Source organism: Vombatus ursinus, unplaced genomic scaffold (genome assembly GCF_900497805.2).
Source record: "Vombatus ursinus unplaced genomic scaffold, bare-nosed wombat genome assembly UNPS02014812.1, whole genome shotgun sequence".
Classification (NCBI taxonomy): domain Eukaryota; kingdom Metazoa; phylum Chordata; class Mammalia; order Diprotodontia; family Vombatidae; genus Vombatus; species Vombatus ursinus.
Genome location: NW_020954590.1, coordinates 89,348,206 through 89,370,678, shown reverse-complemented (window position 1 = coordinate 89,370,678; position 22,473 = coordinate 89,348,206). Strand labels below are relative to the sequence as shown.

The 22,473-nt window shown below is 34.1% G+C and overlaps 1 protein-coding gene across 1 annotated transcript in view; it reads left to right on the top strand.

Moving 5' to 3' along the window:
• Positions 1-22,473, top strand: part of LOC114053877 (brefeldin A-inhibited guanine nucleotide-exchange protein 1) — a 152,101-nt gene that overhangs the window by 78,222 nt on the left and 51,406 nt on the right. The window contains exons 11-22 of the mRNA XM_027876985.1: positions 358-457; positions 548-687; positions 808-916; positions 2,754-2,955; positions 5,703-5,814; positions 6,189-6,394; positions 6,478-6,562; positions 14,925-15,096; positions 17,741-17,892; positions 19,823-19,951; positions 20,605-20,763; positions 21,016-21,166. Of these exons, the coding sequence (XP_027732786.1) occupies positions 358-457; positions 548-687; positions 808-916; positions 2,754-2,955; positions 5,703-5,814; positions 6,189-6,394; positions 6,478-6,562; positions 14,925-15,096; positions 17,741-17,892; positions 19,823-19,951; positions 20,605-20,763; positions 21,016-21,166 (1,717 nt within the window). The remainder of the gene's footprint in view (positions 1-357; positions 458-547; positions 688-807; positions 917-2,753; positions 2,956-5,702; positions 5,815-6,188; positions 6,395-6,477; positions 6,563-14,924; positions 15,097-17,740; positions 17,893-19,822; positions 19,952-20,604; positions 20,764-21,015; positions 21,167-22,473) is intronic.

Below are 22,473 nucleotides of genomic sequence, written 5' to 3'. Positions count from 1 at the left end.
AAGCTACTTTATGTTGTTCATTCCTAGTGCCCCCATCTTCCTTTATCATTCCACCTATGTTCATCTCCTGGACCTTACTTTATTAGCCCTATTTTAGAGGAGTATGCCAATTTAAGGATCCTTTCTTTGTCAATTTTTTTGATGTGTCGTAGAGGCTATGTAGAAACCTAATGATCACAGGTAGAAATCTTGTTTTTCTTTTGCATGTTTGTAATTACCTTATACGTTAACTATATTTATCCAGTACTGCTTATTCAGAAGTAAAATGTAAATATTCAAAAACATTGTTTTTAAGAAATGACTCATTTTGAAGAAACTAGCTATGATGCATTCCTAAATGTTTGTCTTTCTTGTTAGGTATTTTTTAAAGAAATTTTCTTATATATATTGGAAACCTCTACCAGCTCATTTGACCACAAATGGATGGTTATCCAGACACTAACAAGGATTTGTGCAGGTATTAAAAAGAATTCTTAAATGTTACCAATAATTGCAAAGAATATGTTTTGGGATTTTCTTGTTAAAATTAACACTTATGTTTTTACAGATGCTCAGAGTGTAGTGGACATTTATGTAAACTATGACTGTGACTTAAATGCAGCAAATATATTTGAAAGATTAGTTAATGATCTATCAAAAATAGCCCAAGGACGGGGCAGTCAAGAACTTGGTATGAGTAATGTTCAGGTAAGAACTTTGAAAAATATTTACAAATTTTAATTATATCAGAGGAATGATGTCTATATTTTTATTTTTAAATAGCTTTTTTAAGGGAATTTTTTTTTGTTTTTTATTTTTTTTTAATAGGAGTTAAGCCTGAGGAAAAAAGGTTTAGAATGTTTAGTGTCAATTTTGAAGTGTATGGTTGAATGGAGTAAAGATCAGTACGTGAATCCGAATTCTCAGACAACCCTTGGTAAGGTGACATTTTAAGTTACTATTTTTTTTTTTTTGTATTTTGAGTAATATTTTCTGGATAGTTGAAATTACCATTAATCTACTCCAGTGAAATTGCATCTGTCTTTTACCTTGTTAAGAGAAACACTTCAACTAATTACTTCTTTGTGTGATCATTAACTTCTAACACATCTTCTAACTAATTATCAAAACTAATTTGTCCTAAATTGCCTTTAGATTCATACTTTGATTACCTTGTTAATTTGGAGACATTTTTATAGCTTAGGAAAAACGTTGCAGTGCTTGGGACATTTTAGGTCATTTTAATGACCTAAAATATCGCTAATGGTTTCTTTGGGTGGACCAATTGACTTTGTTTAGATTAGCCATTGACTTGTGTTATATACCAGTGTGAATGTTATGGCATTAGCAAAAGTTGATACTGCATTTATAAAATGATTTTTATAGTAAATTGATTTCAAGAAGTTAAAAGATTTATGGAAATTTCTGCTTCTGGGAAAAGGTATATCCCCTCTTTAAGAAATCACAATAGAGACAGTTAAGTGGCATAGTGGATAGACCTCCAACCTTGGAATTCAGGAGGACCTGAGTTCAAATCTGGCCTCAGACACATGACACTTACTAGCTGTGTGACCCTGCGCAAGTCACTTAACCCCGATTGCCTCACCAAAAAGGCAAAAAACAAACGAACAAACAAAAGAAATCACAATATATAAAAATATGAATTTTATATGCTTACAATGCCATGTGGCAGTCAGAAAGGTAATTTAATCTTAGACTGCATCAATAGAAATAAATTGTTTAGATTTAGAACTGGACAGGTGATACTTATTGTACTTTACCTCGGTCAGACCACTTCTGGAATACCATGTTTTGTTTTGGATACCACATTTAAGGAGGGATATTGACAGTCTGGAATTTATGTAGAAGAGAGTGAGCAGGATTTTGAAGTACTTAAAACCATTTGATTAAATCTGTCAGTTGAAGGAACTAAGGCTATCTAGCCTGGAAAACAGAATATTTGCAGAGACGTTAGTGGACAGATATCTGAATGTTTGTCATGTGGAAGAGAAATTAGATTGATTTTGATCAGCTATCTGAGGACTCATGGTTAGGATTCAATGGGAGGAAATTAGAAGGAGGCAGATTTCAGCTCACTATGTGGTAGAACTTCCAAGTAATTAGAGCTGTTTAAAAAATGTAATGGGGTCATGGTATTATATAAGGAGATTGAAGCTTCAGGTAGGAGTTGGGCTATATGATCTCTGAAGCCCTTTCCAAAAATTCTCCCTGTCTATGACTCCTTTTTTTCCCTTTATCTCCTCTCTCCCCATGTCTCCTTGCTCAAAGGGCATCTCCTTCCCATGGTGGGGTCACTAAACTTATCAGCATAAAGCAAAAGGCAGAAGCATTTTCTGTGTTGATCCATTGAGCATTAACTATAATACAATAATTTGTCTATTTTGAAATTTCTTTATTTTTGTATTATATTTCATATATTGTATATTCTCAAATGGGGCACACTTGTAATTTCTTCCTTGAAACAACTTTTTATAAAACTTTAATTCCTTGAAGTGTAGTAGTAATTATGACAGTGATACTTTTAACTCATGCTAATGCTGTAACAAGCAAATACCATCTGGTTAACAAGCTGTGTGACCTCGGGCTAGTCACTTCACTTCCCTGTGAGTGTTAGCTTACCTGTAAATGGTCCCTTTTAGCTTTAACATCCTGTGACTCATGTAATTAAGATGTTGGAAAAATTGTAACAAAGTTCAAAGGTTTTCATTGCATATTTTTGTCAGTTTTTTCTGTTTTGCTCTTCTATTTTGTAGGTCAGGAAAAACCTGTAGAGCAAGAGACAAATGAAACCAAACACTCTGAGACAATTAACAGATATGGAAGCTTAAATTCTCTGGATTCTACAGCATCCTCAGGAATTGGCAGCTATAGTACACAGATGTCTGGCACTGACAATCCAGAACAATTTGAAGTCCTAAAGCAACAGAAAGAAATCATAGAACAGGGAATAGATTTGTAAGTGTCAAATTTGATGTGAAAACTTGTTGATTATCTTTGGGAAGGATAGACCACAGTACCTCAGTTGGAGGAGTTATGAATTCTGCATGTGTTGAATGATCCCACCTTCCCTCTTCTTAAACACCCCAGGAGTGATAAAAGGGAAACTAGTCTGGATCTCAGCTATTTCTCTGACTACTACAGCAGTACCTTGTTTCCTATACCTTCTCTACTGTATTTGAACACAGACAGATGATTTCAGTGCATGAATGAATTCTGGGATACAAACTGTATATACCTTGCAGTCATTTATTAGTCCATTTTCACATTTTTCAGTTAACTTAAGTCATGTAATAAAGTATTCAAACACATTACTGTGAACGAAGGTGAAGGCTCGCTTTTTAAAGCATGTAGGAGTGCCTTCTAGATGTTAGCTGTTGCTACCTTTCCAAAAATAGTCCCTAAGATTCTTCCCTATTTGCGTCATAAGCCCACCCTTTTGATTTCTAGTTTAAAATTGTTTTAATGCATTGATCTTATCCACTTCAGCGAAGCTAGTATGTGTACCTGACTTTGGCCCAAGGAAGTCTGGTCTTTCCCATTATCTCTTCTATCTTGCCTGTGTTGTTCCAGTCTCTCTATTCTGCCATCTTGAGCTCACCATGTTGCTTTTATTATTTTTACACATACCTGTTTTCTTCAGATTCTCCACCCCTTTTTTCTGCTTCATTTCATTTTTCAAGAGCCCTCCATCATACACCTCTGTCTCTCCCAGCCATATACTTTGTCAGTTTACTGTGCCTTTCTTTGCTTCACAATATACTTTTGCGTTTCAAAACCAATTCTTACTGATTTTGACTATAAGTCTAAAAATAACTCTCATTTTTATTTAATGAAGCTGCTTTCAACTCTTTCCTGGGTATGATTTTAAAATCTTTTGGGGATGGCACATTTTATATTCATTGCCTTCTGTTTTTTATAAAGGTAGGGTAAGCCCAAAGGTTTCCAGGGTTTTATTTTTACTCATTATTGAATATATCTTCTTCTTAAGTCTCATATAAGTATATTTTTATGTTTATACTGTAAAACTACATGTTTATTTTGCCAGAATTTTAAAGTTCCATCCTTTGTGGGTTAATAGAATAACATGAGATAATTCTAGGATCGTTTCTTCATCCAAGACCTTTAGTTAGTGTGTGAAATACCATAGCAAAAGTATACCAAGGGCCTAATCCTATTCTTGTAGGAAAGTCATAGAAATCAAATTTGGAGATTTCAAAAATGATTATTTCCCTTATTTTCTCTGGAGTTCTAAACTCTAGAGATAAGGCTGCAGAAGTAGGAATGTAGTCTCTAATTAATTTTAATCTTTCTAGTTTAGAAGACCCTGCTAAAATACAAATACTCAAAGTAAGGTATAGTTTACTAAAAAACTTTTTATCAGCTAATACTATAGCCAGGTATGTTCATGGCTTAGGGGATGAAGAAAGAAGGGAGGAGGGCTATATTGGGAGAGGAAGGTATTCTGAAAGCTAACCTGGGCTGTCTTTAAAGTCCCTGACATACAGAATGACTAAGATGGAAATGTTTTACGTGATTGCATATGTATAACATATATCAGAGTGCTTACTTTAGCAGGAAGGGGGGAAGAGCTAGAATTTAGAACTGAAGACTTGAAAAAACAATGAATGTTGAAAATTGTTTTTACTTGTAATTGGGGGGAAAATGGAATATTGTTTAAAAAATAATCATAAATGCTTGGCATTATACTTCTAAAATTACATGTGCCATCTTTTATTCTAATCCCTGCAATTTCCTTTTAATGGTTCAGCTGTTAATTTTTTATTTTTTGGTAGCTACTATTAAGAAAATATTTTTGTAAAGAAAAGTCTATAAATTTGATTTAGTAAAATAAAGATGCAAAATCCTCCACAGGTTTTTCAGGAAATAGATTTAGTAACCTAAAATAGGGCAGCTCGGTGGCACAGTGAATAGCGTGTTGGGTCTGGAATCAGGAAAACCTGAGTTCAAATTTAGCTTCAGATATTCACTAGCTGTGTGACCTTGGGCCAGTCACTTAAACCTGTTTATCTCAGTTTCTTCATCTGTCAAATGAGCTGGAAAAGGAAATGGCAAAGTGTTCCAGTGTCTTTGCCAAGAAAACCCCAAATGGAGTCAGGAAGAATCAGACATGACTGAAATGACTGAACAACAACAACCTGCAATAACATGTTGATAAAATAGTTCCTATAAATTCAATGTCTTTCCTTTGTAAGCCAAAAACTGTTAATTAATAAAGGACAATAGCGATGTGAAATTAATGGAATTTAGATTAATTAAATGGCAAGGGAAGCTTTATTCTAAAAATGCTAGATAAATTGTAAATCTTTATTACAGTTCATATACTGAAAATTTAAGGTTATTGGCAAACAGCATTGTTTCTCTCTTGATATAGACCAGAAAATGGTCTGCAGCATATGGAGAAAAACTATTCAGCCCATTTTCCATATTAGTTGTAATGATTATCAGCCTCTAGATGCTGCTTGAGGTTTTGGTATAACATTTTGAGTCTATTTACCATAAAAGGAATAAAAGTGACATGGTATAATGAAATATCCTTTACATGATAACTATTGGATATTGTAACCTCATTCTTGTTTTGCTGAGTTCATTTAGAAAAGTAATTTACTGTAGATTAAGATTTTTTCAAAGCATACATAAGGTTTTCTATTTTTAATTTTCATATTGCCGTTAACATCATCCAGATTTAATAAGAAACCAAAGAGAGGAATACAATATCTGCAGGAGCAAGGGATGCTTGGTACTTCACCTGAAGATATTGCTCAATTTTTACATCAAGAGGAACGATTAGATTCTGTAAGAACAACATTTTACTTCATTCTGACTTGTTTTAGGAAGCTTTGTTTTAAATTAATTTTACTTAGTATGTTATAATTGCTTTAAAATGCCAACCTTTGCAGTTAATTATATGTAATTAAAAATAACCCAAATATAATTAATCATTTTGATTTTTAGCCTCAAAATATTTCCCTTGATATTTTATTTTGGAATCGTAGTTACCTTTTTTTTTTTTTTGCAAATATGATTAGCAGTCGTTTTCATGCTCGATTGTAATAGTTTGTGAGATTTGTGTTTCTTTTATTGTAGATATGCACGTAAACGTTAGAAATGACTGTGACAAATGTCATATGGTTTTAGTATGCCAACTTCTGTTTTTGTTTGTACTTTAGACTCAGGTGGGTGAATTCCTGGGAGATAATGATAAATTTAACAAAGAAGTTATGTATGCATATGTGGACCAACATGACTTTTCAGGAAAGGACTTTGTTTCAGCCCTCCGCATGTTTTTGGAGGGATTTCGTCTTCCAGGAGAGGCTCAGAAAATTGATCGGCTAATGGAAAAGTTTGCTGCAAGATACTTAGAATGTAACCAAGGGTAAGTAAGATAGTATGATTTATAATTACTTAAAATTATAAAATCAACTAAAATTTGTAATGTGGTTCTTCATTATTTTTCAGACAAACCCTTTTTGCTAGTGCAGATACTGCCTATGTTTTGGCTTACTCAATTATCATGTTGACAACAGATCTTCATAGCCCACAGGTATATTGTTTTTCTAAGTTAGTTTTCCAGTAATTATTTTAGAATAAAAGGAGTTTTGAATGTGATCCTATGAAATTTTGACTTATTTAAATCAGCTGCTTAAATAAATCACTATTCTGTTTAATTCTTGTTCTGATTTGTTCTATTCCAGTTTGTCTTTGGTTCAGAGGATAAGAACTGGAATTTTCCCATAAGTACATAGCAAAATTCATATCTCTCTTTCTTACTGTTCACATTTTTGTCCAGACCAATTTGTTTTTAAAATGAATTTCCTCATTGCATTCCTGATTGTTCTCTTTAGCCTTTGTTTCTCATCCAGAAAAATCTGTAGTGAATTTAAGCACTCATGATTGACTCAAAAATAGTTTGTAAAAATTACAAATTAAATTTTAATCCAAATTGAATATTGCAAATGAAGGCATTTGAGATTGTTTTCGTATGTCTGCCACTCACTTGCCATAACATATAAAAGTACTTTTACATTAAAAAATAGTAAATGCTATAAAAATTTAAGGTAGTTTTGCCGCTTTGATTCTATGATTTATTTTCTCTGATACTAATGATAATAGTACAGTGATGATGGTTTAGCTATTCTATATTCCATTTTCAAAAGTAGACATATTTGTGAAAAGAAAAAAAATTATTGGTTTTAGTTTTTAATTTTTTTCCTTTTTTTTTTTACATTTCGCTTTAAATATTCATCTTATAGTCTTAGGGGTTTGGTTCTATTACACAATGAAATCTTTGAATGACAGTCTCTCTATTCTCTCTTTTTAAGATTTCTTTAGAACTTTTTTTCTTAAAAATAGTCTAATTTTTATCCTTAAGGTAAGCTAGTGTATTAAACACTGCGAAGTAAATTTTTTTGCTTCTACATTGATTTCTCTGATGAACCTGAAGTACTGAGACTTATTTAAAGACTTCTTTATATTCTTCACTTTTTATATAGTTTCTCCTTTGAGTGAAGAAGTTATAGATCTGATGCAAGATTTTCCTGCACCCATTACATTGGTTCCATTGTAGACCCTATGTTGAGCAGAACAGGGCATAACTGAAGGATTTCTCATACTTTTTACATTTCTAAGATTTCTCCCCTAGAAAGACTACTTGATTAGGAGACAACATTGGGCTTTGAATGAATCCTTTCCCAAACTCATCACATTTCCCATGCTTTTTCCCAAGTAGACTTTCTGTTCCCTATAAACATTGAAGTTCTTGGGAAATATTTTCATTTTTGAGGATGTGATCTGAACTCTTTGACATGATGTGAGCCTTCTGGTAAAATGACTGTTTTATGACAAACATTTCTTTTGAACTCTGAAAAGTTTTCATTATGTTGAAGGTGATTTGTAATTTTCAAAGATTATACCGGTCAAACAAACACAGACTCCTAAAGATTCTTTGAAGCACTAAAGGTTTTCCGGTGTTTCCTATGACAGACATGGCCTGTTGTCTAAGAACCAGTCCCACTCTGGGTATGGAGCACTTCATCACAAGATGGCTGGCCACTAAGCCAATGAAATTTTTGTTGATGACAATAGGGAAAAAAATTTACAAAATGGCTTTCAGTCTTCTATAGCTTTCTTCTTTTTCTGCAGTAATGGTGTAGAGTGATGGAAAAGACTGTGGCGGATGTCAAATACCTTTAGTTTACCAAAGGTCCTCTTACCATAAAAAAGGTGTGAAGAATTATACAATTCTTAAGTCCTAGATAAACATTACTTTGATACTTTTTGATATGTAGTCTTTGTCCTATTTCTAGTGAGTTGATATGTTCTCAGAGATACTGAATCCTGTCCATATGGACATTCTCATTATAAATGAAGCCAGAGAACATACATAAGTTGTAACTAAATGGAAGAATGCCTCCCAGATTCTTCTTTGAGAGGCAAGTGAAGGAGTTAGCAGAATTTGTTTTAATGTGCAACCAAAGGCAATAAAAAGCATCATTTGATAGGATATTTTTTGGTTATCTCATCTTGCAGTGCTTATGTTAACTGTAAGCAAATAAACCTATATAAAGATAATGTCTGCTTATGTGTCAACAACTGTAGGTAATGGATAAGAGAAATTCTATTAAGAATTTGACAATGTTCCCCTAAACTAAATCAACTTATAATTTAATACTCAGTTACTTCAGTACAAAGATCTGTGAAAAATGGAGGATGACAAAAAAATACATTGAAAAATAAAATTTGTGATTAATAAATGAAAGAAGCAAAGATTTATAGATTAACCAGAAGCTTTGTGTTAATATATTATAAATATTTTCCATCAAAAAGAGTCACAAAATATTAGATGTTGGGAGCAACGTGACAAAAAGCGAAGTGGATTTTATCTAAACAGCTATGAAAACCCTAATTACCAGTGTGCTAGTCACTTCAAAATAAAAAATTGTGTTCCTAGGACACATACAGATGTAGATTGACACACCTGGGCATAGTTGATTTGGTCATGGTTCCAAAGATAAAGGGAGGCAGGATTTACATACAGCAGTAGGGCAGCTTGTGAGAGGTTAGCTAGGAGATGAGAAGTGAAGGGGAGCTGGATGGGGCTCACCCATCACCCCCTTCTCTGGGACCTCAGTGATAGACAAAAGAGTTAAGACACACCCTCCCATTCCCCCCCCCCACACCCCAGGGCTCTTGTTGACATGTGGCTAGTGAAAAGAGAGCCAGAGAGAGCAAAAGGAACATGATCTGCCAGCATTTCTATACCTGTGCTCATCATTGAGAATAGAACTGCTGCATTTAAACACTTCAGCCTCAGATACAAACACAGTGAATAATCCCAATGTATTTGAAGAAGTGGCACTTAGTCAAGTAGAGCAGCTGGACCTGACCAAATGCATACAAAAGTAATTTCTCCTGTATATGATGTAATTATTTAAAGATACCTGGGAATCGATTTTGAAGATATTTTAGAGGAGAAATTTCAAAAAGGAAAAGAACAAATGTCTAAAAGTTTTTTTGGTTTAAAAAAAAAAAGATCTCAGCAGCTAATGACCAGTATTTTGCTTTTTTTATCTCTATAAAATCTTTGAAAAAGTTGGTGCAGTCAAGTGTATTCATAATATAAACATGAAAATGTAACAGGTAAGCTTTTACAGGTGATTTTCTACAGTTGAACTCTTCATAATCATATAATTGGCAAAGTAATTTAGAAACCACAGAATCTTATCTTTCCACTCATTGTTAATTTTAAATAAGAACAAAATGCAGCCTTATATCTTGTCAAATAAGGTGTCTCCCACACATATGTTAAGAATCACACAGGATTCTATAACAGATGCAACCACAAAAATAAATGTATACATTAATTTGCATATACTTGCTATCTACATGTCAACATCAAACTCGTCATGAAAAGGAAGATACAAGCTTATTGAAGGTGTTTTCCAGTGTAATGGAAGATGCTCTGCATGGAGTCAAATTAGAAATCTTTTAATTGAGAGAGTCAGTCTTAGATCACATTGTACTAATCTTGCTATAGCCCTAAAAAATACTTTAAAGCTTTCTTATCTAAATCCATTGAAAAGAGATCCAGCTAATAATAATCATCCTCACTGGAAAAAATGGATAAAAAATGTACATTTCCCAGATTAAATAACCAGTACATCCATGTCTGTTACATGTGTGCATGTATACACAGTCACACACTCTCACACATTCACACACACAATCAGTGAAATGTTCAGAACCTTATGTATACTAAAAGGAAAACTCATTTGTTATGATCTTTGTAGTTCTTTTCCCAAAATAAAAAATAGAATATTAGACCTTCAAGTAGTTTTAGATATTAGCTAGGCCAACTAGTCATTTTATAAAATCAGAGGGAATTGAATAAATGGCAAATATAGCTACTAATAATAGTTAGCATTCATATAACCCTTTAAGCTTTGCAAAATTTTTTACAAATATGGTCTGATTTTATCCTAATAATCACCCTGAGAGGTAGGTGCTATTATATCCCCCATTTTACAGATGAGAAAACTGAGGCAGACAGAGGTTTAATGACTTGCCGTGTGTCACACAGCTAGTAAGTATCTGAGGAGGGATTTGAACTTAGGTTTTCAGCACTTCAGACCCAGTGCTCTCTCCATTATATCATCTAGCTGTCATAATCTTCCATTAAATCCGTTGGATTTACATATCAGTGATTTTCAAGCTAAAGTCCCTTAGTACTTTTTGTTCATTGATTTTTCCCTCCAAGATGATGCCTCATACCTGTAATGTCTTCACATTCCGTGACTATTTTCTTTCGTTTTCTCAAAGCTTCTTCAAAATCACTTATCCAAAGTGGTGTTCTCCATTTCTTTGTCTAATCAAGTTTTCCTTATACACCTCAGAAATGAGGGAAGAGTTGCATACATATTTATGGTCTTTTATTTCTATACGTGAATGCCTAGATTTGAGATTTATGCTTTTGAACATATGTGGGCTTTGGTACCCCCCCATACTGGGCCACAGAATACAAACTTGGACCATTTGCCAGGAAGTTTGAGGAAAGCAGATTTTAGATCAGTGTGAAGGAAAAACTTCCAGTAAGTAGAGTGGTTGAAAAGTATAATAAGCTTTTTTTTTTCCTAAGGAATGTAGTCACCTGTCATTGGATGTTTTCAGATTGAAGCTGGACTTTTCAGAGGTGGACGAGAGATGACCTCTGAGGACTTTATACACTCTTAAGCTTTCATCATTCTGCCAAATGAGGATTTATATAGTTGTTTTTGCCTTTTTGATTGCAGATCTTTTAGATTCCTGAAGTAATGTTGCTGAACTATTAAAAATGTATCTCCTACTTACTTCTATTCTTTTGTAGTGAAATCCATAGATTTAAATTTATTTCCTGATACCCTTACAGCAGAGAATACATAGTAGTAGTTGTTTTTATCTTGGCTTTTGATTTTATAGATATGTTTACCTTTGGATTGTTTTATTTGTTTACTTTTTATTTTTATTAAAAAACAAAAACAGTGTGCTCAATTATAAAACCTAAATAATGATAGTATCCAGGCTTAAGTTCACACTTTGGGCACAGACTATAGGTGCTTAATGGAAGTTTTTTGACTGTGACATTTCTAGTAGCCTCTTTTTCTTTGGTGATATTCTTGTTTATTTTATATAGCCTTCTAGCTTGTTTTAGATTGCCTTATGTGCTTGTATATAAATATGTATGTTTGTTCTATTAAAAAGTTCTGTGGAAATGTTTAAAATCCTTACAATTCTTTTAGCATAATAATTTCCACATACTTTATACCTATTATGGAAACCAATTTTGAGATTAACAGAAAATGTATATAAAGCATTTTGAAACCTATGAACTTATTAATTGACACGGAAGGTAAAGTCATTATAGTAGGAACTATTTTTTTCCTATATATTTGAAGATGGCACTGTCCTCTTAAGTAAGATAGTTTTTGTCTGTGAAGTACAGGAAAACTCAGTGACACTAAGTGGCCTTTTCTGGCGGCTGTCTTGTCTCCATTTGTACCACTTGAACTAGCATAATCTTTGGGAATTAGAAAGAATAATTATGTTTTCTGGCTTCATTCTTTTTTAAATGTGTGAAAATTATTTATAAGAAATTAAACCCCATTATTTTCTCCATTTTTATTTAAAGTTAAAAACTATGAGACCAGACTTTATAAAATTATTCTCTTCTCATATATAGTAGAAATCCAACAACTTGTTCTTGAAGTTGTTAAAAGTGGTTCTCAAGTGAACTTCCTCTGTGGCTTTCTTATACAGTTGTATTTCTATATTTTCTTCAAAAACAGTCAAATAGTTTAATTTTTAATAAGTTGTGATTTTTTAAAATTGGGTTTAGATGTTCTAAAGGGCTTGCTTTCAGCTCCTATAGATATATAGCATTCCATTTTGTCTTCCGCACTATAGTAATAGTTTTCATTTTGCACATAAGTATTTATTTCACCCATAGTAGTAAACCACTTTTCTTAGTTTTCTCAGATTTGAAATTAGATGAATTCTAACAAATTATTCATTTTCAAATGTTCCTTTTCTCTGAATATGTTCGTGGTTAGAGTGCTGTTATATTGTGTGATATAGTTAAGACTTATTTATTGGAGCACTATTTAAGTCAAGCTTTATTTTTGGTCTTTGTTTATTCTCAGTAGTAACCAATCTGGTTTGGTTGGAGCATTGGGTATAAACTTATTTTGAGATCTGGGGACCTAGAAATAAGGCTCCAGGTTTTCCTTCCTTTTTGTTCTCCTACTCCTCTACAATCCTCTCCCTCTCCACTCCCCGGTTACACTCACCCATACTACTTCTTTATATTCTCTAAAGTAATTTAGATTTCCAAAAAGGAAATGCCCTTTTTGTACGATAGGGACCATTTTACACCAGGCTTGTGGATTTCTAGCAATAACTGTAATCCTTTCTAATCCTGTTACCTCCTTAAATAGTTTCTCTTTTATTTTTGTTTTCCAGATAGCATTTTTTTTTTAGTTTTCATCAAAACATTAAGAATATCTTGTTTTCCTGACTTTCCCCACTTCCCTACTCCACCAGTTTTTCTTTACATTACAATGTAAAGAGCATCTTTCAAAATCAAGTGTACTAGGGGCAGCTAGGTGGCACAGTGGATAGAGCACCGGCCTTGGATTCAGGAGAACCTGAGTTCAGATCTGGCCTCAGACACATAACACCTTCTAGCTGTGTGACCCTGGACTGAACCCCGTTGCCTAGCCCAAAAAAAAAAAATTAAGTGTACTAGGGGCAGCTAGGTGGCACAGTGGAGAGAACACTGGCCGTGGAGTCCTGTGTTGAATAATAGTAATTTTTAAAAACTATCCATACTTATGTTATAATTAGTTTCTTCTTAGTTACTGCTAAAAGCACTCCTATCTCCTTTTTCCCTGATTTGTTAGAACCATTGCTTTGCAAAGGGTAAAACAGAACTTGAACTGAAAATGTTCTGTGAAGATTATTATCTTCCTAACTTTTTAAGTTTAGGAAGATGTTTTTCAATGCTTGATTTTCTTATATGAATTCTCATGTGAATTTATCTTTAACCTTGTCTTTGAAGAGACTATTTGCCATCCTTATCAAAGAAATTACAATCCATCTTCAAATTCTTTTCTTTTATTGTGTATCCCTTCACTATTGTTTGCATTTTGTTCAAACATTTACTAAGCTTTTCTTGGACTTTCTGTATTTTGTTTGGTAAGTGCACACAAACTTCTTTTCTTTCATCCCTCTGTATTTTGTTCCCAACATGTAATCTGCCTAAAGATTAGGTTTCCATTTTAGATTTTTAGAAGTTATTCTGAGAGAAAGTTCATTTATGAGAAAGTATAGCAGATGATTATACCTTGCTACTACTTTCCTAATCTCTCCCACCATTGTTGTAAATTAGGACAACTTCTAGCATCCGGCCTTTTAATTTCTTCTTTGTTTCAGAAAATTACACATTTTGCTTTTTTTCCCCTGCAATTTATGTAGTTTATTAGGACTTCTGATTCATTGTCCATCAGAGTCACCTGGTTTTATGGCTGTGCTGGTTCCCAAGTATGGTTAATGGGGCTACCATCTTACAGACTCCTAACTTTGGTTCCAAAACTTCATCCAGGTATGCATAAGGTCCTTTTCACCTAGGGTACCTTTAAGTAGGAGAAAAATTTCACTAGAAACCTTGCACAAGTTACCTAGTGACACTTAATTGTCCCTTTGATATTTCTCTTGTCCTTAAATTTCAGTATATTTTCACCTTTGCTTCCACTACATATGTGCTTTTAAACTCTGTGTGCTTTTGGAGCTAGGATTAGGCTTTTTTGGTATCCTTTATCTTTCTCATAAGCGACCTTGATTTAATGTTTATAAGACTTTTGAATAGAGTTCTCAGACTTCCCTGAGAAGCATTTCCATTCTCTCTTTATCTCATTGCTTGTTGCACATTGCTTAGTATCAGACTAGTGTAGGGCAACACATGTCTTTCCACACCCATCATATTTGTCAGGAGATCTGAGCACTGGTTCTGACACTTATAAGCTGTGTGACTGAGGGGAGGTTACTTTACCTACCTAAACCTCAGTTCCTTTATCTGTAAAATGGGTGGAAAACTTTTAGTACCTGCCTTGCTGTTGTGAGGAAAACACATCATAAACTATGAAGTGATAAATAGATAAATAGGTAGCTAGTTCTATCTCTGTCTAATCTTCCTATCTATACACACAAATTATTCTTGTTTTCTTTTTCCATCCTGATGCACATATGATTGGACATTTTCTTTTTCATGTCTACAAAAGTATTCAGTCTGTTGATTGATTATATTTAAACTCTACAAAATATAGGAAATTTTCCTATCTTAATTTTACTTATTTTTGCCTGTTTTTCATATTTAGGTCAAGAATAAAATGACAAAGGAACAGTATATTAAAATGAATAGAGGTATCAATGACAGTAAAGACCTTCCTGAAGAATATCTGTCAGCTATCTATAATGAAATAGCTGGAAAAAAGATATCAATGAAAGAAACAAAAGAACTAGCAATACCTACAAAGTCAAGTAAGCAGAGTAAGTACCTGAATTAGTCAAATGTTGATTGTCAGTGGGGAAAAAAAGGTTCTTTATATATAATGTATAATTTCTCCCTTGGTCCATAAATTATCTCAATATACCTCATTGCATGGTAGATACTTATTTAACAATGTTTATAAACCCCTCAGGTCAGTCTGTATAACAGCACAAGGTTGGGACCAAATCAGATAGAGAGTTGCTAGGTGTGGGAGAAATTGATATGTAGAAGTAGTCAAGATAAGCTTGGTTGGCTTACGTGACTAGACTTCATAAACATGTTACGGTTGGAATTGTAGCTTCTGCTTTAGACTGGGGGTCAACAAACTCTAGCAAGGGGGCCAAAACAGACAGTGAGCTAAAATTGAACTTTATTTAAAAATGTAAAAAACATTCTCAGCTCAAAATCAGGCAGTAGGAAATAGTTTGCTGACCCTTGCTCTAGGCACAGGTCAAGTCAGCCAATCAGCTAGCATTATTAAGCACCTACTAGGTTCCAGGCACTGTGCTAAGTACTGGGGGCTACAAAGAAAGACCCCAAACAGTTCTCAGAGACTTTACAGTCCAATGGGGGAGAGACAACATGCAAACAACTTTATGCAGCCAAAATAAATGCAGGATAAGTTGGTGTAGTATCAGAGGGAAGGCACTAAGATTAAAGGGGTTTAGGAACGGCTTCTTGTACAAGGTGGGACTTTAGATGATAAGGAAAGCTTGGAGGCTGAGATGAGAAAAGTAGAGTGTTCCGGGCATGAGTGACAGCCAGTAAAAGTGCTCAGTCAGGAGATGGAGTGTCACATATGAATAACAGCAAGGAGGCCATTGTTACTTGATGTCAGAGTATGTAAGTAAAGGAGTAAGGAATAAGAAATTTGGAAAGTTAAGAAGGGGCCAGGTAATTGGGTGGAACAGACCTGTGCAGAAAAGGATGATGTGAAAATCAAGTACTGAGACTGGATGATGTGTCAGACATGGGCAAAGGGAATGAGGTGTAGGAGAACCAGGCAGTTCAGGAAGATGAGGTCTCTCTTTGAAGCAACATCTGAATATGGGTGTTGAGCCAGAAGATTGAGAGCAAGGTGCCAGAGCATGTCCTGCAGAGTGAGGATAAAGTGATTTCCAGATTTCCAAGTGCTGTAGCAGAAGCATCTCAGCTACTTGGAAGCAAAAGAGGTTATTAGATTCTCTTTACTCCCTGTGAAATTTTCTTATCAGAAAAATTTTGTTTAACTGTGATCTACTCTTAAAGAATCATAATTACTGAGTATAAGCACAAGTTATTTGTGCTCTATCCATTGTGCCACCTAGCTGCCCCTAGTACACTTAATTTTGAAAGATACTCTTTACTTTGTAATATAAAGAAAAACTGGTGGAGTAGGGAAGTGGGGAAAGTCAGGAAAACAAGTTGTTGGTAATGTTTTGATGAAAACTAAAAAAAAAAAATCCTATCTGGAAAACTAATCTCTTTGTGCACTCATGAGACTAAAAGCTGACCAAACAGTTGAAACTTCACATCTTACATCTAGGTCAGTCCCCATCTTCCTTTTTTTGTTTATTTTTGGTTTTCTTTTTTGTTATAAACTTGCCACAGATTCCAAAAATAGAATTTTTCATGCACTGTCATGAACACATTGATTCTGTACAGTTGTAAATTGAAGAAGCTTCACACTTACTTGCTTATTACTTTTACACTTGTTCAAGGCTCAGAGTAGGGCTAGAAAATGATTTTTCATGTCTTTTTCCATCTTTCCCCAACCATAGGTGAAATGGCAGAAAGTAAAGATATCTGGAAAATTCCAAGTTCTGTTTTATGATGAAATAATGCTTATTTGATCTAAGTACTTAAATTCTGTTCAGAGACAAAAAACAGAATAGAAAAAGACAAATGTTCAGATAAAAATGTCAGGAGGATACTCTCCAACCGCTTTTTTTGTGTTCCAAAAGATATGGGGATAATATTACAATGATATCCAGGGAACATAATTAGAGAAGGGTAATGAAGGTAATGGAAATAGGGAAGTAATTTAAGACTTTGGAGTCAAGAACTAGAAATTTGCATTCAGTTGGAGATAGTGAGCAAAAGAAAAATGTTGAACTTGATTGGCCATTAACTTTTTACTTGGACTTGATGATGATTGTCAGGTGCTATATTTATAACATGCTGAGTATTTCTACTTAACTTTTCTTATTTCAGCCTGTATTTTCCATTTTTTCATATTCTTCCTTCTGGCTCTTCTGCAGTATTCTAAAAGGGCTCTCTCCTTGCCCTTTAGCTTTTTCTGGAAGCATGGAATCAAATTCATAGAAACTGGAGGCAAGAAGGCTATAGTGATACATTGAGACACCTAAACACCCTGAAATGCCATTGTTACTATATACTTCTTGACTCCCAGAAAAACAGCAAGCATGTTTGAAGTGGGAAGGCAATTTTCCTTAGCCTTTCAACTAAATCCTCTTTGCTCCCATGCTTCACCTGAGAAGCTTATTATTCCTGATTCCCATCCTCAGACTTTTTCCTCTAAACTGTAACTTTATTTACTAGTAACCATTCATTTTTACATTGTAAATAAAATGGTAACTGGTAAAAAGCCTTACTTTTGATTTAGCAACATTAACTATGCATATATAAATACAATTATTGCAGATGTAGCCAGTGAAAAGCAGAGGAGACTTCTGTATAATTTAGAAATGGAACAAATGGCTAAGACAGCTAAAGCTCTCATGGAAGCAGTCAGCCACGTTCAAGCACCTTTTACCAGTGCAACTCATCTGGAACATGTGAGACCTATGTTCAAGGTGAGAATTGTTAGTGATTTTTGGTAATAAGATATATTTTTATATTTTAATTTAAATGCTTTGAATAATAATCAGGAATAATGAATAGATCTGAAGTGCTTGTTATATGTAGCACAGTGCCTGGCACTTAGTAGACAATTAATAAATGCTAGTTGATTGACTCTGGTGATTCAGAATTTATTTTCTTTGACTTATACTTTTGTCTTCCATTCTACAGCCTGGATAGACTCTTGACAGTCTGTTTTCTCAAAGACTTTTTTTGTTTTTATGCCTTCTTTCTTGGATTATTTTTTGCATCCATGTTTAGTAATTCCTAGAAATCTAAGGAAAGGAATATGTTTTTCAGATATTCATTCAGTAGGAAAAAGCAGTTAGCTTTAACATATGAATGGTTGACAAGTGCCTACAATTGCAGAAACCTTTGAACATTATTCTTAAGTGAAAGTATATTCTTATTCTATATAAAAACTTCTGCTACTAACTGCCCCGGAGCAGGAATCTTTGCTTTAAACTTTCCTATGGGCTCCTAGGAAGTGGTTTAGGTTATCTCCTTCCATTCCTGCCATTTTTTTCTCCAGCATCATTTGAAGAGCTTTCTCTTGGGACAGGGAGACAACTATGGCCAAATGGATAGTGCTAGACAGCTTCTGCTTCCAGCACTTACTAGCTGGAGCAAGGCCCTTAATGTCTCTAAGCTTGTACTATGGGGATATTACTATCTACCACATGGGGCTGTTGTGAGGATCAGATGGATCATATATATAATCAAAATACCTCGTAAATGTCAGTCCTTATTTTTATCCTCTCCGAATTTGTACACCTTCATTCAGCAGACTGTGCTTAACAGTAATTAGTTTCATTGCAATAAAACATATAAAACAGTATTACAGGGGGCAATGAGCACTATAGGGATTATCCTGTAAATTGGATGAGAAATAGACTGAGGATCAAATACTATTTTGGATCATTGCCATCCATCCACGTTTTTGTCTGACACTTTCCTGTGATGGAAACAGCATTGATTTTAGAATCAGAATCCTTAGGTTTGATTCTTACCTGCCGAGACTCATCTATATTACCCTGGGCAAATCACAGCTCCTCCGAGCCTTCATATCCTCACCTTTAAAATAAGGGCAATAATATCTACTTGCTATATAGGGCTATTGTGATTTAAAAACAGCACAACAAAAACATTTACCTTAGTATTATATAAATGTGAGCTGTTACTGTTAATAACATAAAAATGAATGGGGATATACCTAAATTCCGGGCACTTGTTTTTTCCACTTCTAGGCCAACATTTTCTGTTGACTTTCACTGATCTAGTTATGGTAGATTTGATCTTTTAAAAGCAATTGTCTAAGTGGAACAGGTAACTTTTTCAATATATGAAAGATCAAAGCTGAAATTTTGTTCAGGGAGCAAGTTTAAGAGGAAGAAGATAATTCAGGTACTGAAAGTACAAAATGATTTAAAGCCTTGAAATTAATATTTGGGCATTTGGAAAAATCAATGGGGTACTTTGGGGACATGGGAAGCCATTTGTTAGGAAAGATTTTATTTCTTTGTACAACAGCCATTAATGTTTTACTTGAAATTAATTGTTTTCAGCTGTTATATTTAATACATGTTTAAGTATTTCACTTGCTGGTCTTAAAAATAGGTTTCTCAGCCCTTCTACTTCTATGGCCAGATTAGCTTCAAGACGCTATTCTCCCATTTTCTGAAACAGCCTGCCAGAACTCATTTTGCCAGGAATTGTATTTTCTTATTATAGTCCCTAAATTGTAAAGTTTCATTTTCTTTATTCAGAATATATTTTAGAGTTTCTCAGACATTTTTATGAAAATCAGTGTTTTATCATCATACACTAACGGATATATATACAGATTGAATTCCTAGAACGTATTATATTTTTTAACTTTTCTAGTTGGCCTGGACACCTTTTCTGGCTGCATTCAGTGTGGGCCTACAAGATTGTGATGATACCGAAGTAGCTTCTCTTTGTCTGGAGGGCATACGATGTGCAATCAGAATTGCTTGCATTTTCAGCATTCAGGTAACAGACTATTTTGATATGTTCGGCTTTTGTAGTCAGCCTGAAAATGTTATATATGTCATTAATATGGCATATAACTACAAAACTTTTTCTTTGTCTACATTATTTGAAAATGAATTAAGATTTTATGAAGTTCCTTCAGTTGAGTGAAATTTAAATTAAAATTTCTACTAAGCTTTATTCTGTTGTTCTGTGTGATTTCTATTGCTTAGATTCTTGGTGTGTCTAAAAATCATGATAAGGCTTGATGGAAATTTCTTTTTCCAGAGAATATTAATATTTTAAAGAATGTTTTCTCAGTTTTTACTACCTACATGATATGATTGAATATTTTGTTTAAATATATAAAAAATTTTAACATTTACATAGTGTTTTCAAATTTATACATCACTTGATAATCTAATGTGTATGTGAATATAACTCTCTTGTGATCAAAACAGGCACTGTATGTTTTTTTTTTATTTTTGAGGCTATACTTTTATTCCTGTATCAAATATATACATATGATCTGAAACATATCTGTGTATAGGCACATACATATTTGTACACACATACATACTTGCATCCACTTAGTCCAGAAGTTTGTTTTGTTTTGTTTTGTTTCATTTAACTAACTAGTGGTCATTCTCTGTTTCTCTTTCTCTCACCCAAAGCTTGAAAGAGATGCTTATGTCCAGGCACTGGCAAGATTCACTTTGCTCACAGTGAGTTCAGGTATTACTGAAATGAAGCAGAAGAACATTGACACAATAAAGACACTCATCACAGTGGCTCATACAGATGGAAACTATTTGGGGAATTCATGGCATGAGGTATAATTAGTTTATTGTTATATTTATAATGCATTTTTGTTTTATGAGATATATTGATACTGAATAGTTAAACAGCGAATATAGCTGAAATACTTTGAGGAGAATTTATTTTATTTGCAGCAAATGTGAGGTGCTATAAAAAGTTACAGCTTTTTATATTTTGGACTTAGATTTTTCAAAGAAAAATCATTGCCACTCCCATTTTACTTCTTCTCAGGATATTGGTTTGTTGTTTGTTTGCTTACTATTAAGATTCTGAAATGCATCAGTCAGCTGGAGCTGGCACAGCTTATAGGGACTGGAGTGAAGCCACGCTACATCTCTGGCACCGTCCGAGGCAGAGAAGGCTCTTTCAGTGGAACAAAGGATCAGGCTCCAGATGAGTTTGTGGGCCTCGGACTAGGTGAGAATTTTCTAACTGGTTTTTTTTTTTTAATTGAAATGTGTTTTTTCATCTTCTAATTAGGAGTTACTTTCCTATATCTTTAAAATATTGCCTGAAGAGTTTGTAAAATGCATCTTGATCTTTCTTGTGTAATGAATTAAGATGAATAAAGAGAGGAAAAAGCTATCTGGTCAGCTCTCAATCATACTAATAACCCTTGTCAATGTTGCTATCAGGCCTATGCCTAGGCCTTTCCAGTTTTCATCTGGAAGAATAGTAGAGGTTAGGAGCAAAAGACTCAACTGAAGAGCAGTTTGAGTTAGACAAGAGTATAGAGTCTTGTCAGGAAAAGAAGGAAGCCTAAGAAATTATGTAGCCAAGATGGAAAAGAGCACATCTGAAACTGAAGGAAAATTGGTTCTAAAGTACTGGCAACTTACTTAATACACAGGGCTTTTTATCTTACACCATTTTGAATTGTAACTTTGTTTCTTGGAAATTTTCCCTAATTGCTTGTAACCAAAAAATCCTGGAAAACCCAAGTGGATTTTGTATTTATTTCAGCAAAGGTATAGAGACCAAAACTGAATTCTTGATCCAAGGTTGGACTTGAAATGGATAATTCTTGGGAAGTTATATCCATTTATGGCAATAAGGAAACAAGTGGTCTGGGCTGTCCTGGGTAATTAAGCCCAGATTCTTAAGAGCCACAGTAACTGGCATGTAAGACCTAAGAATTCCACCAACAGAGAAGCCATGTGCCACCAGTTTGGTGAACAAAAGTGGGAATCCAAAGCCATTTGGACAAATGCTTGGTGACCTTTGTGGAGAACTGAAAATCCATTCTAGAGTAAGAACAAAGTTCTAGGTGGTAGCTGGCGCTCTAGGTAGTAAGAGAATGATTATGGTAGCAAAATATAGGTGAACAAACCATTGCAGCAACCATAAGAGGTCCAGAAAGAGTACAGATGTTCAAATTAATTCAGAATACAAGCACATGGAGTTTTCACAGCACAGCAGTTCAGTTCAAGGATCTGTGATTTCATCAATTAGAGTCTCCTTCCACCAGTACATATTGTAGTCCACCTTAGTAGATGGTTTTTGTAAATTGCTTTGCCTGAAAAAGTTCATCACCTCACGGCCAACCTTCTAGTAATAAATCTCTTCATATTTAGTTAGGTTTTTGGATAACAGACATAGTTTCTCCCTAGGCCTATACTTGGTCTTTTCATCTTGCTATTTACTTAGCCTTTAAGAACACTTTGGTGAGACGCATCAAAAGATGCATCATTTTTGAGCAGACACATCAAAGCATATGTGGGAAG